The sequence below is a fragment of the Podarcis gaigeae genome, assembly GCF_964106915.1.
Source record: "Podarcis gaigeae genome assembly, chromosome: 12".
NCBI classification, from domain to species: domain Eukaryota; kingdom Metazoa; phylum Chordata; class Lepidosauria; order Squamata; family Lacertidae; genus Podarcis; species Podarcis gaigeae.
Genome location: NC_139688.1, coordinates 46,061,483 through 46,074,012, shown reverse-complemented (window position 1 = coordinate 46,074,012; position 12,530 = coordinate 46,061,483). Strand labels below are relative to the sequence as shown.

The 12,530-nt window shown below is 47.5% G+C and overlaps 1 protein-coding gene across 4 annotated transcripts in view; it reads right to left on the bottom strand.

Moving 5' to 3' along the window:
• Window positions 1–9,615, bottom strand: part of SH3BP5 (SH3 domain binding protein 5) — a 56,425-nt gene extending 46,810 nt beyond the window's left edge. Inside the window, exons 1-3 of one of the 4 annotated variants that reach the window (XM_083706020.1) lie at window positions 9,478–9,615; window positions 5,931–6,372; window positions 16–78 (exon numbers count right to left, since the gene is read on the bottom strand). In XM_083706020.1, coding sequence (XP_083562146.1) covers window positions 16–78; window positions 5,931–6,023 — 156 coding nt within the window. In that variant the 5' untranslated portion in view covers window positions 6,024–6,372; window positions 9,478–9,615. Of the gene's footprint in view, window positions 1–15; window positions 79–5,930; window positions 6,373–6,603; window positions 6,624–9,477 lie in introns of those variants that run through there. The other 3 variants (XM_083706021.1, XM_083706022.1, XR_014556836.1) reach the window with 3 other exon arrangements.
• Between the last annotated feature and the right edge of the window lie 2,915 nt (window positions 9,616–12,530).

Genomic DNA, 12,530 nt, shown 5'->3' with positions numbered 1-12,530 from the left:
TTTAAAAAATGGTACCTCAAGCTCCGTTTCTCTCCGATTGATAGCATCTGTGGATTGATTCAACTTTTCTAGTTCCCCCTGGAAGAAAGCCAAAAAAACAGCACATGTTGAGAAATACGACACCGACAGAGCTGGGATGGACTCGGGTTATTAAGTGTCATCTGGCATTCCGGGGAGAGGGGCCTCAGCTGGAATGTGAAATGGAAACGGAAGGGTGGGAGGTATTTTAACTGCGAGGCCGAAATTTATGGCGCTGGGGCCTCTGTGGTGAGGCGGATTTGGGGACAGGGACGAGGGAGAGGCTTCGGACACCTTTTGAAGACTGCAACGGAGGGTTACGTTTTCAAGAGTTATTCTAGTTCAATTCCAAAGCTGTTCCTCTTTATGACTTGCAAGTCATGAGTGCAAATCGGGAACCGAACTCCTCCCAGAAGGGCAAGAAAGTGCATCTAAGGAAGAACAAACAGTGCTTAGGAAAAGAGGCCTAAACCATCGCTTAACGACAGGCAAGATCCAAATTTGAGAGAATCAAAAGGATTTTCTTCCCCTATGTTTAGGATTCCAGGTATCCATTCCTCACCGCCTTTTCCTTGCTTCTAACCCTGCTAAAAGGGACGCGGGCGGCGCTGTGGGTAAAACCTCAGCGCCTAGGACTTGCCGATCGTATGGTCGGCGGTTCAAATCCCCGCGGCGGGGTGAGCTCCCGTCTTTCGGTCCCAGCTCCTGCCCACCTAGCAGTTCGAAAGCACGTCAAAGTGCAAGTAGATAAATAGGTACCGCTTTATAGCGGGAAGGTAAACGGCGTTTCCGTGTGCTGCGCTGGTGGTGGCTCGCCAGCTGCAGCTTCGTCACGCTGGCCACGTGACCCGGAAGTGTCTTCGGACAGCGCTGGCTCCCGGCCTCTAGAGTGAGATGAGCGCACAACCCTAGAGTCGGACACGACTGGCCCATACGGGCAGGGGTACCTTTACCTTAACCCTGCTAAAATTAAGAACTAAAGTATTTAATTACGTCATACCTCGAGTTACAAACGCTTCAGGTTGTGCGTTTTCGGGTTGCGCACCACGCCGAACCCAGAAGTACCGGAACGGGTTACTTCCGGGTTTCGGTGCGTGTGCATCTGCAGAAGCACTAAATCGCGCTTTGCGGATGCGCAGAAACGCCAAATCGCGGCCCGCGCATGCGAAGCGGGTTGCAAACGTGCCTCCCGCATGGATCACATTCGCAACCCAAGCGTCCACTACGGTGGTACCTCGCAAGACGAAATTAATTCGTTCTGCGAGTTTTTTCGTCTTGCGAATTTTTCGTCTTGCGAATTTTTCGTCTTGCGAAGCACGGATTTTGGAAAAGCTTCAAAAATCACTAAAGTCTTCAAAAACCTCAAAAAAGGCTACCACACCGCGTGCTATGAGTTGCTCCTCGAAGGCAAGTCGCAACTGCACCACCCTGAATGCACCCTGGGTATTAACGGTTTTAAGAAAAAGGAAACAAACTTGCAAGATGTTTTCGTCTTGCGAAGCAAGCCCATAGGGAAATTCGTCTTGCGAAGCAACTCAAAAAACGAAAAACTCTTTCGTCTTGCGAGTTTTTTGTCTTACGAGGCATTCGTCTTGCGAGGTACCACTGTATTCATGTTTATCCCATTCCTTCTCCACAGAGCTCGGAGTGGCATACATGATTCTCCCTCCCCCCCCAAAAAAATATCATTTTATTATCCTTACAACAACCCTGTGAGGTTGCTAAGACTTCAGAGTGCATGCCTGGCCCAAGGTTCACAGCTGCGTGGAGATTTGAACCCAGATCTCTCCAGTAGGTCCAATGTTTCGACCCAGGAATACTTAGTATTTTTATGGGCTCTTAACAACGGTCCCCTGCTTTGCATACATTTGAGACAGTAGTGCTGACAAATGAGCTGCCAGATAAGATAGCAGTCTTTTTGTTTCTTTCGAAAGATTTTCAAGGATAAAAATGGTACATAATACATATATAATGTCTGTGCTTTCAGTTCGTACAGGTGGGAGACCCTGCTGTCAAAGGCCTTGTGGGGAGAGATGGGGGGGGAAGGAAGAGGGGATAATCAGTGGTAGAAACTAGGATAGAAAAGATTATGTGCGGTCCTACTTTGGAATCGGGCAGGGAAACACTTCCCCTCCTGCCAGCCATTTTATTATTGAGTCTCAGACACTATACATGGCGACAAGCAGGGTGGATAAAAATCAATTATTCTTTTTGGGGGGGGAATTTAAAAAATCAGATTTTTTTTAATATAAATTGATTTTTTAAAAATTTAAATTTGATTTTTTTTTTATTTAAATTGGATTTTTAAAATAAAATGCTTTGGGGGGGGGGGAACCTTTCTAAAGGTAGTTTTCTATTTAAGTTACATTATAGTCCAAAGGCTATTATCAGGAAATAAGGATTTGTTTAAGTTTTTCATGTGTGCTAAAACTCAGTCGAAGGTTGTTGTTTTTTAAAAAACAAACTTGTTCAACCACATCAGTTAACAAACATGGATACACATGCTATGTTATTGTTTCAGTTAAATAAATTGTTTAAATTGTTTTTCTCCTTCCAATAAAGTACAGCAGAAAAGTTGTCCAAATATAAACAGTTAAACTATTAAACAACACAATAATTTCATAATTATCAGTCTATATGTATTTCTAATAGTACTACCCAATCAGCAGTTTTTGATACAACTGTAAAAACTACTCTGAAAAATTATTATTCCAAAAATGAAACCTTCATCTGGTTGTAAATATTACGATTATGCCAGCAAGAATAAGTCTTTCTGGGGAAAAAGAAGATTTAAATCAAGTCTTACTGACTACTTATTTAAATCATGATTTCAATCGATTTGATTTAAATCAAATCCACCCTGGCGACAAGACTTCTCAAAGCGCTCCCATTCTCTCAAACCCCAGTCGCAAAATGCGCCTAGCCCCTGGCTAATTTCAAACGCTGGGGATAATGGTCTTTCATTCTTTTGCATGCCGTATGTGCAGAGTTTTTGTGCGATAGGTTCTTTATGTGTTTGTTTCTGTTGGCGGCAGGAGAGCCCAGAGCATGTTTGGTCCTCATTTTGCAGACAGCTCACCACCTGGCATTTGAGCCAGGAGACATCTGAGCCAGGGACTTTCTGCCTCATGTATCAGCTTAACAACATGACATTTCAAACATCTGGCAGCATCTCTCTGACTGTCGGTATGCATGCATGGGAAAGGCACAAAGGCCATTTTAAACACACTTCGATCGGGTTTTGAGCTCAACTGGTGGCTATGTAGGAATGAAGACAGACAGCTGCATTCATTTCTCAAGTTACCTGTTTAGCTAAAGACCCTTTCTGACTCTCCACCCATCATTTTGCTCCCCAACTGATTTGCTGAGACTGATAATTTTTTAGAACTTTTTTATGTGTTAAAAATGAATGGAAATATCACTTTGGTCCCTGGTGGCAGAGACAATACTGCTCAGCTACTCCTCTCTCCTGACGGGGACATCTGCAGAACCTGTCATAGGAGAGGGAGGGAAAGAAAACAATTTCTCTGCTGGGATAGCTCAGTTGGTAGCACACAAGACTTTTAAGCTCAGGGCCGTGGGTTCAAACCCCACCTTGAATGAAAAACTCCTGCATTGCAGGGAATAAGACTAGACAACCTGTGTGGTCCCTTTCCAACTCTATAATTTTATGATGCCATGACCCCGTTGACCCCTGCAAAAACAACCGACAAGAGGAAGGAATTGTCGTTTTCATGGGCGTAGGGTTTTTTCTTGTCTCTACGGACAAAACATGAAAACAGTGCACATAATAGTACAGTGGTACCTCTGGTTACATACTTAATTCGTTCCGGAGGTCTGTTCTTAACCTGAAACTGTTCTTAACCTGAAGCACCATTTTAGTTAATGGGGCCTCCTGCTGCCACCGGGCCACCGGAGCACGATTTCTGTTCTCATCCTGAAACAAAGTTCTTAACCTGAGGTTCTATTTCTGGGTTAGCAGAGTCTGGAACCTGAAGCATATGTAACCTGAAGCGTATGTAACCGAGGTTCCACTATATCTTAAACAGTGAAATTGACAGGGATGTTATATATTTATAATTTTAGCCATAGGCCACTTTCACACCTGAAGCCTTTCAAAGCAGCTTGCTTGTTGGATGAGATGAGACAAGGAACTGTCTTTTCCTGTACTGCAGGTGCGTGGGACATTTAAAGCAGGGGACGCTATTTGTGAACCGGCAGAGCACAGAGGGGCAGTAACTGAAACTGAGAGCAGGATCTTCGTCAAAGCACTAATGCACTTCTGATTGTAACCAGTTATCTCAGCGTCTAACTCTTAACTGAAGCTAGTGTCCAAGCAAGATTGCACATTTGATTGACCCTGGTAAAACAGAGACCATTGGAGCTCGTGGTTTGCGAACAAGGTTGCAGTTGGTCAATTCTGTTGCTAATATCGGCCAGGAATGTGGTCAATGGTTTTAAAACTATAGGGAGCCAGTGTGGTGTGATGGTTATAGAGTGTTGGAGTAGGTCCTGAGAGAGCAGGGTTCGAATCCATACACGGCCATGAAGCTCTTCGCCTGGCCTACCTGACAGGGTTGCTGTGTGGAGGAGAACCGTGTACATCACCTTGAGATCATTGGAAGATAAAGGTGGTACATAAATAAACAAACAACAAAAAACACCTCCATTGTTCTGCCCGAACACTGAGGTCCAGCGCCAAGGGCCTTCTGGCGGTTCCCTCGCTGCGAGAAGTGAGGTTACACGGAACCAGGCAGAGGGCCTTCTCGGTGGTGGCACCCGCCCTGTGGAACGCCCTCCCACCAGATGTCAAAGAGAAAAATAACTACCAAACTTTTAGAAGACATCTGAAGACAGCCCTGTTTAGGAAAGCTTTTAAAGTTTAATAGGTTATTGTATCTTAGTGTTCTGTTGGAAGCCGCCCAGAGTGGCTGGGGAAACCCAGCCAGATGGGCGGGGTATAAATATTAAATTATTATTATTATTATAACAATATGGGGGGCACGAGGCTTAGTTCAGTGGCACAGCATCCGCTTGGCATTCGGAAGGCTCCAGGTTCGAAATCTGGCATCTCCCCGTGGGGTTGAACCCCGGACAGTGGCTGCCAGAGAGTGTAGGAATACTGAGCCAGTATAAGCCAGCGCTCTCTTCTCCCCCGCCTTTCTCTCTTACAAGACGCCACCCACGACCTTCAAAAGCGCTCTAGCGCAACCTGCTCCGGCCTGTGGCATCCCTGGGCGAGAGCCCCTCTCCACCCTTATCCCTTCCTCTCCAGCGCTCGCCCGGAGCCAGATCCCTTGCCTTTGGCACGGCATCCTAAAAAAACAACAACCCCAAACCCAAGGGACCCGACCCTCTGACAACGACCGAAGGCAGAGAGAGAAAGAGATCGCCACCAGAACAGGGTGTGGGTTTTTCTCGCCGCTTGCACGTCGCTGCTGCTGCTTTTTAGAAAGGGAGAAGAGGGAAGGCGGCGAGGAGAGGCGGCTCCTCTTTCCCCAAAAGCACCCTTTGCAAAACTGCGAAGGAGAGATCGGCGGACCCCCTTGGCTTTGTCGCCTGCAGAAGAACCTTGGCAGAAACCTAATGAAGCACCCATGGGTGGGGGGAGCGCATGGCGGCCGGCAACGCCCACTCCCCCTTTTTCAGGAATTTACACGCGGCTTTTGCGGGGGGGGGAGTGGAGAGGAGAATCGGCTGGAGAGGCGCAAGCGAGCGCCACGCACGCACACTTTCCCAATAAAAGGCGCCCGGCCCTGCAACCTCCCCAAAATGCGCACGCCGATTCTCCCCCGTCGATGCACCCACCATGTGCGCTCCCCGCGAAGGGGCGTGAGTGAGCTGTGGGAGGGGGGGGGCTAAATCGGATCCCCAAGAAAACGATCCCGAACCTCCTCCCTCCTGGCCATTACCTGGATTCTGGGATCCACTTCTTCCTCTTCTTCCGGCCGCTGCGGGAGCTGCTCGGCGTCCTCCGCCTTGGTCCTCCGGGTTGCAGGATCCATGTTGTTGGTGGCGACGTGGGTGGGTGGGGGAGCCTTCTGTGCCCAAGAAGGGAGGATCTGGCTGATCCTTCTGAGCTGCAGCTGTTGTGGCTTTCTTTTTCCTTCCGAGGGTCTTCGGTATCCTCCGGAGGAAGGAGAAGGGCAGTTTGCAGCAGCAGCAGAAGCCCCCCTCGCCGCCTGCGCTTTGCGCGCTTCGCTCGTCGCCAGCCGCCGCTCCGTTAGGCGGAGAGGAAAGGAAACGCGGTTCGCCCCCTGGCTTGCAGCATCAGCGGCTGCCGTCGCCAAGCGGCGCTCGCTGACACCCAGGCATGGTCCGCCTCCTTCCGACGCTGCTAAATCAGAGGCCCTGCTTTTTTAAAAAAAGAAATCCATCATCCACTTTGCAGTCTCCCTCCCAGCTCAGCATTTCCTCCCCTTCTGTTATATTAAAAGGAAATAGGAACAGGTGTGGTGGTGGTGGTGGTGGGGTTTGAAAATAGGTCAAGCTTCACAGAAGAGTCTTTGCTGCTTTTAATGTTCCTGGGATATTGTGTGTGTGATGTAATTTGCAGCAATCTACTAAGGAGATAAAGGCACACACCTTAAACACCCGGTTATGGTGGATTTATATTTCAAGGGAGAAGCACATCAAGACAGTGGGGATGCAACACAAGTAGGAGACTTCTTGCAAGTGTTGCTTGTATAAGTGTATAAGCTTTAGTGACCTCAGATATGCAGATGACACAACCTTGATGGCAAAAAGTGAGGAGGAATTAAAGAACCTTTTAATGAGGGTGAAAGAGGAGAGCACAAAATATGGTCTCAACATCAAAAAAACGAAGATCATGGCCACGGGGCCCATCACCTCCTGGAAAATAGAAGGGGAAGAAATGGAGGCAGTGAGAGATTTTACTTTCTTGGGCTCCATGATCACTGCAGATGGTGACAGCAATCACGAAATTAAAAGACTGCCTCTTGGGAGAAAAGCTATGACAAACCTAGACAGCATCTTAAAAAGCACTTTGCCAACAAAGGTCCGCATAGTTAAAGCTATGGTTTTCCCAGTAGTGATGTATGGAAGTGAGAGCTGGACCATCAAGAAGGCTGATCGCCGAAGAATTGATGCCTTTGAATTCTGGTGCTGGAGGAGACTCTTGAGAGTCCCGTGGACTGCAAGAAGATCAAACCTCTCCATTCTGAAGGAAATCAGCCCTGAGTGCTCACTGGAAGGACAGATCCTGAAGCTGAGGCACTCAACCAAGTTTGTGAAGGTTGTGCTTTTGCTAATAAAGCGTTAACTCTGAACTGTGCGATTACCAACCAGCACACTTCTGTGACACAGCACCGGCCAGGCGGGCAATTGTCAGGAATGCTGGGGTTGTGGTCCAGCAATGTTTGGGAAGGCCACAGATTCCCCTTGCCTGTACCACGGGGGAGAAATAAGCTGCGGGTTAAATCAATTATGCTGCTTCTTAAATGCAAGCGGCGTTTTAATGCAAGCGACTAAATGCCAGAAGTTTGGATTCATCTTTCAGTGCATGACTGCTAGGAAGTTTTGAATGAAGAGTGGGAACATCGTGACCAGTTCACAGCGTGTTGAATCAGTGACTTCAAGGTCAGGCCAACGTACTGCCAAACCGCCTATTTGGCTTACTCAGGGACACAGGTGTCTTCCCTGCCTTAGACAAACCCATCTTCAGTTCAGGCTGGCTAGGCAGGATACACTGCCGGAAATTTCACTGTGTTTCCATCCTCTGGGCACAGCAGCTGACAGGATGCCTTCTAAATACCTCATCCTCATCATACATTTAAAGCACACAGCTTTTTGTCAAAGAATCCCGGGAACTGTCCTTCATTAAGGGAGCTGGGAATAGTAGCTCCGTGCAGGGCAAACTACAGCTCCCGACATTCTTTTGAGGAAAGTGGTGTGCTTTTGCTGCATATACAGTCGTACCTTGGAAGTCAAACGGAATCCGTTCAACTTTCAAAACATTCAAAAACCAAATCGCGACTTCTGATTGGCTGCAGGCACCTCCTGCAGCCAATTGGAAGCCACAGAAGGCCTGTCGGACGTTTGGCTTCCAAAAATAGTTCGCAAGCCAGAACACTCATTTCCAGGTTTGCGGCGTTCGGGAGACAAAACGTTCGAGAACTAAGCTATTTGAAAACCAAGGTATGACTGTAGGAAATTAATAATAATAATAATAATAATAATAATAATAATAATAATATCCTGCCCATCTGGCTGGGTTTCCTCAGCCACTCTGGGTGGCTCCCACTAGAATATTATTGTTATTAAAAATAATAAAAGTGATAAAATATTGAACATTAAAAACTTCCCCAAAGAAGGGCTGCCTTCAGATGTCTTCTAAAAGTCCAATAGTTGTTTATGTCTTTGACATCTGATGGGAGGGTGTTCCACAGGACAGGCGCCACTACCGAGAAGGCCTTCTGCCTGGTTCCCTGTAACCTCACCTTTTGCAGTGAGGGAACTGCCAAAAGGCCCTTAGTGCTGGAGCTCAGTGTCCAGGCAGAACGATGTGAGTGGAGATGTTCCTTCAGGTATACTGGGCCGAGGCCAATTTAGGGCTTTACAGTTCAGCACCAACACTCTGAATTGTGCTCGGAAATGTACTGGGAGCCAATGTAGGTCTTTCAGGACTGGTGTTATGTGGTTACTGAATAGGATTGATTGCCAGCTGTTGAACTGAGCTGACCTCAGTCTCTGTCCCTTTAATCATCCTCTCCCTGCAACAAGCGGGACAGTCTCTGCTTAGCTCCTTGCACTGAGAAGTGGCAGCCTCACCATCAGGGCAAGACTTGGAGGCAGAGATCTAGGGACCTACTCAGCAGAACGGCTGACCACCAAACACCACAGGCTGAAAGACCACCAAGTCCAGAGTTTAAAAGGACCCAAGCCATTTCTACATATCAAACCTCTGATCAGAAAATAGAAGCAAGCAAAGCCAGGCTTTTGTTGTTGTTGTTGCTGCTGCTGCTTCCGCTCCCCCCCCCCCCGCCCTCTCCACTTGGTAATAATCTTGTGGTTTATTATCTTCCTCTTTCTTTGCTCATCCTAACCCTGAGGTCCCAGAAAGGCCCACAGCAGACCTCTCTCCCTTTGCAGCCAAGCTGCAGATGTGCACACAGCCGATTGTGAAGTCACAAGCTGCCCCAGAATGATGGTGGCTTCGGGTGCTAGGAAACAGCTAGATGGCTTCAGGGTGGCAGAAGCAGCGTGTGTGCAAGAAGCGCCTCCGCCGACCTTGGCAACTCAGTCAAGGGCAAGCCTGGACGCTGGAGGAGCAGCTGCTAGAGCTGCTTTGTGCATTTCCGTCGCCGCAGCTCAGTCCAAGAGCGGAAGGCTCTGCCTGGGTGGTGGTGGTTTTCAAAGGCCCCTCAACACACCCAGCATGTGTAAGAATAAACCCGTTAGCCGGTGTGCCATTAATAGGCAGCAACGCAGTGAGCTAACCTTGATATGTCGCCACCGGCTCCCTCCTTAAATCGGCATTTAAATCCCACAGAGAAAGGAAATCCAGCAGTTAACGTCTGATCAGCATTAGCTCTGAATTGAGTAACTAGGGTTGTTGCAGACGGGGGTGATAGCAGCAATCAGTGCTTTTTCTCGGGGGGGGGCGCATACCCCTAAACTTGGTAAATATTTGTACTTTTGTCCATTTACTCTATTTATTTCCCCCGATTTGAACTATAAAATGGTGATTTTCTGGAATCAAAATGAGAGTACCCCTAAACGTTTTTAAAGAAAAAAAGCACTGGCAGCAGTCATCAAAATCTATTATGTGCCTATAGCAGTGTTAGAAATTAGCCAGGTGCCAGGCACATTTTGCACCTGGCAATTGGCCACTTGCAACCAAGTGAAGATGCCTGGGAGCCAGGATAGTGCCAGACATCTCTACCATCTGGAGGTGCTTGCCTGGGAGCTGGACTGTTTTCACACACTGTTAGCATGTCCTGTAGAATTTGATCAGTTATATTTTATCTGCACAATCAGAATGAATTTCAGGAACCAAAATGCTTTTTTCTGTGCAGCCTTAATTGTTGCAACTTGGTCATAACCACATTATTTTTTCATAAATATAAAACATCCATTTCACAGAGAGAACAATTATAACAGCAGGCGAAAATTCTTTTTCTTAATGGTGACATGGACCATTCATAGCAGAAGAATATTCTTCAAAACTGTGAGCCGTTCCATTGAAATTGGGACTGTTTCTGGGTTCCCCCCTTTAGAGCTCCTCCATCTATTTCTGTACTTCTGCAAATCTTGGGTTTTCCCCAGCCTACTAATACCTTCCTTGTGCGTATGTGTGTGTGTGTATGTGGTGCTGTTTTGACTACATAGGGATACTGTTAGGGCTGGATAACAGGGCACAGGTTGGTGGGCTCACAGGCCCTGAGCCCCGCTAAATGACAGGGCCGATATGCCTGGCAATGCCCACAAGAGCAGTGCTGCCGTAGGAGCAGGGTGAAGATCCAAACAGTAAGGTAAAGGGACCCCTGACCATTAGGTCCAGTCGTGGCCGACTCTGGGGTTGTGGCACTCATCTCGCTTTACTGGCCGAGGGAGCCCGGCGTACAACTTCCAGGTCATGTGGGCAGCATGACTAAGCCGCTCATCCCATCACGGGGATTCAGACTGCCGACCTTCTGTTCGGCAAGTCCTAGGCTCTGTGGTTTAACCCACAGCGCCCCCCACGTCCCTGCTTTTTCTTAGGACGTCCCTATTTTCATCAGAGAAAGGTTGGAGGGTGTGGAAATGTTCACGAACAGTGTGTAAGCAGGCTTCCGGCTTTGCTTAACACCACATGGCACCAGAAGCACGCTGAAAACTGCTGCATCCAGTGTTTAACTTCTTCAGCACATTCCAAAACAATGTCGCTGTAGCTTATCTTTGCCCAGTAAGCCATTGACAGGCAGAACTGAAAACAAGGGATCATATACCCTCTCCTCCCCCCCCCCACCCCGATAACAGGCTTCCCCGATAAAGCAGCTAAAGATTGCAAACAATGGAGACCCGTGGAAAAGTAAACAAGCCTGCAGCCCTTGGGACAAAATACCGCTGAACTAGGTGGTGGAGTTTAGTTCCAAATACAAACCTAAAAAGCAGAGGTTGCCAATACACTGCTATATATTGTTGGACTCCAACATCCATCATCCCAACCACTGGCAGATGGAAACTGTACTCCCAATAACATTTGTAGCCATTACACCAGCTACTCTCAACCTATGGGACTGGGAGGTCTTTTCTCCATAGTCCAATGTAAACAAACTGTAGAAAATAGCTGTTCCATTTGACTTGGTTTGGGCAGTACAGTCGTACCTCGGAAGTCAAACACCTTGCGAGTCAAACCTTTGGCTCCTGGACGCCACCAACCCGGATGTTAGCAAACGTTCTTTGGAACCCGAACATCCGACGGGGCTTCTGCGGCTTCCAATTGGCTGCAGGAGCTTCCTGCAGCCAATCGGAAGCTTCGCCTTGGAAGCCAATGAGAAGCCTCGCCTTGGTTTCCAAACCTTTTGGAAGTTGAACCAACTTCTGGAATATATTCCATTTGACTTCCGAGGTACCACTGTAATCAGAAATAAGGAAATGTTGTACTAGGGACAGATTTGCCTGCAGAGTTGGGGTGAGGACCTGCGGTTGCGTGTGGCCCTTGTCCCAATTTTATGCGGCCTCAATGTCATCTGGCTCTCAGCATATACTTGACCACACTTGAGTTCTGGACTGACCCTCTGGGAATTGCTTCCTCATCCACCGTGCGTTTGCACACACGTGAGAGAATGGGTGGGGTGGCGCAGACTGCAAATTCTGCCTGCTCTCAGCTGCGCTAAACAAACCTTTTGTAGGGAAAAGCGTCCCTAACCCTTGCTGGGAGATACAGGTGACAGCTTCATAGGCAGGGAAAAGGGGAGGGTGGTTGTTGGCATGCAGAAACCAAACTGGTAACGTACATCGGTCAAAGGCAGGCATAGGCAAACTCAGCCCTCCAGATGATTTGGGACTACAACTCCTATCATCCCTCACTAACAGGACCAGTGGTCAGGGATGATATGAAGTGTAGTCTCGAAACATCTGGAGGGCCGAGTTTGCCTATGCCTGGTCAAAGGCATCCCCATTCCACCCTTCTGGTGTGAACAGTATCCTGCAAATGGCGACTCAAAACACAGTGGGAGGGAATGATCTCACAGTGTTTTAAGCAGCTAACGTGCACATCGTTGAAATTGACACGCGTGTTCATTTCAAGTTTCCAACGAGTAGGATGGGAATGACTTCAGGGCCAGGTATCTGAGCCCCAATAAGATCAGAAAAACTACTGGAGATGATGGAAATGTAAAGAAAAAGGGTACCTTCTACCATATGTGGTGGAAGTGTAAGGTAATAAAAGCCTTCTAGGAAATGATATATAATGAATTGAAAAAAATGTTTAAAATAACTTTTGTTAAAAAAACGGAAACTTTTTTATTAAGAATTGTAGGTACTGATATTCCAAAGGATCAGAGAAG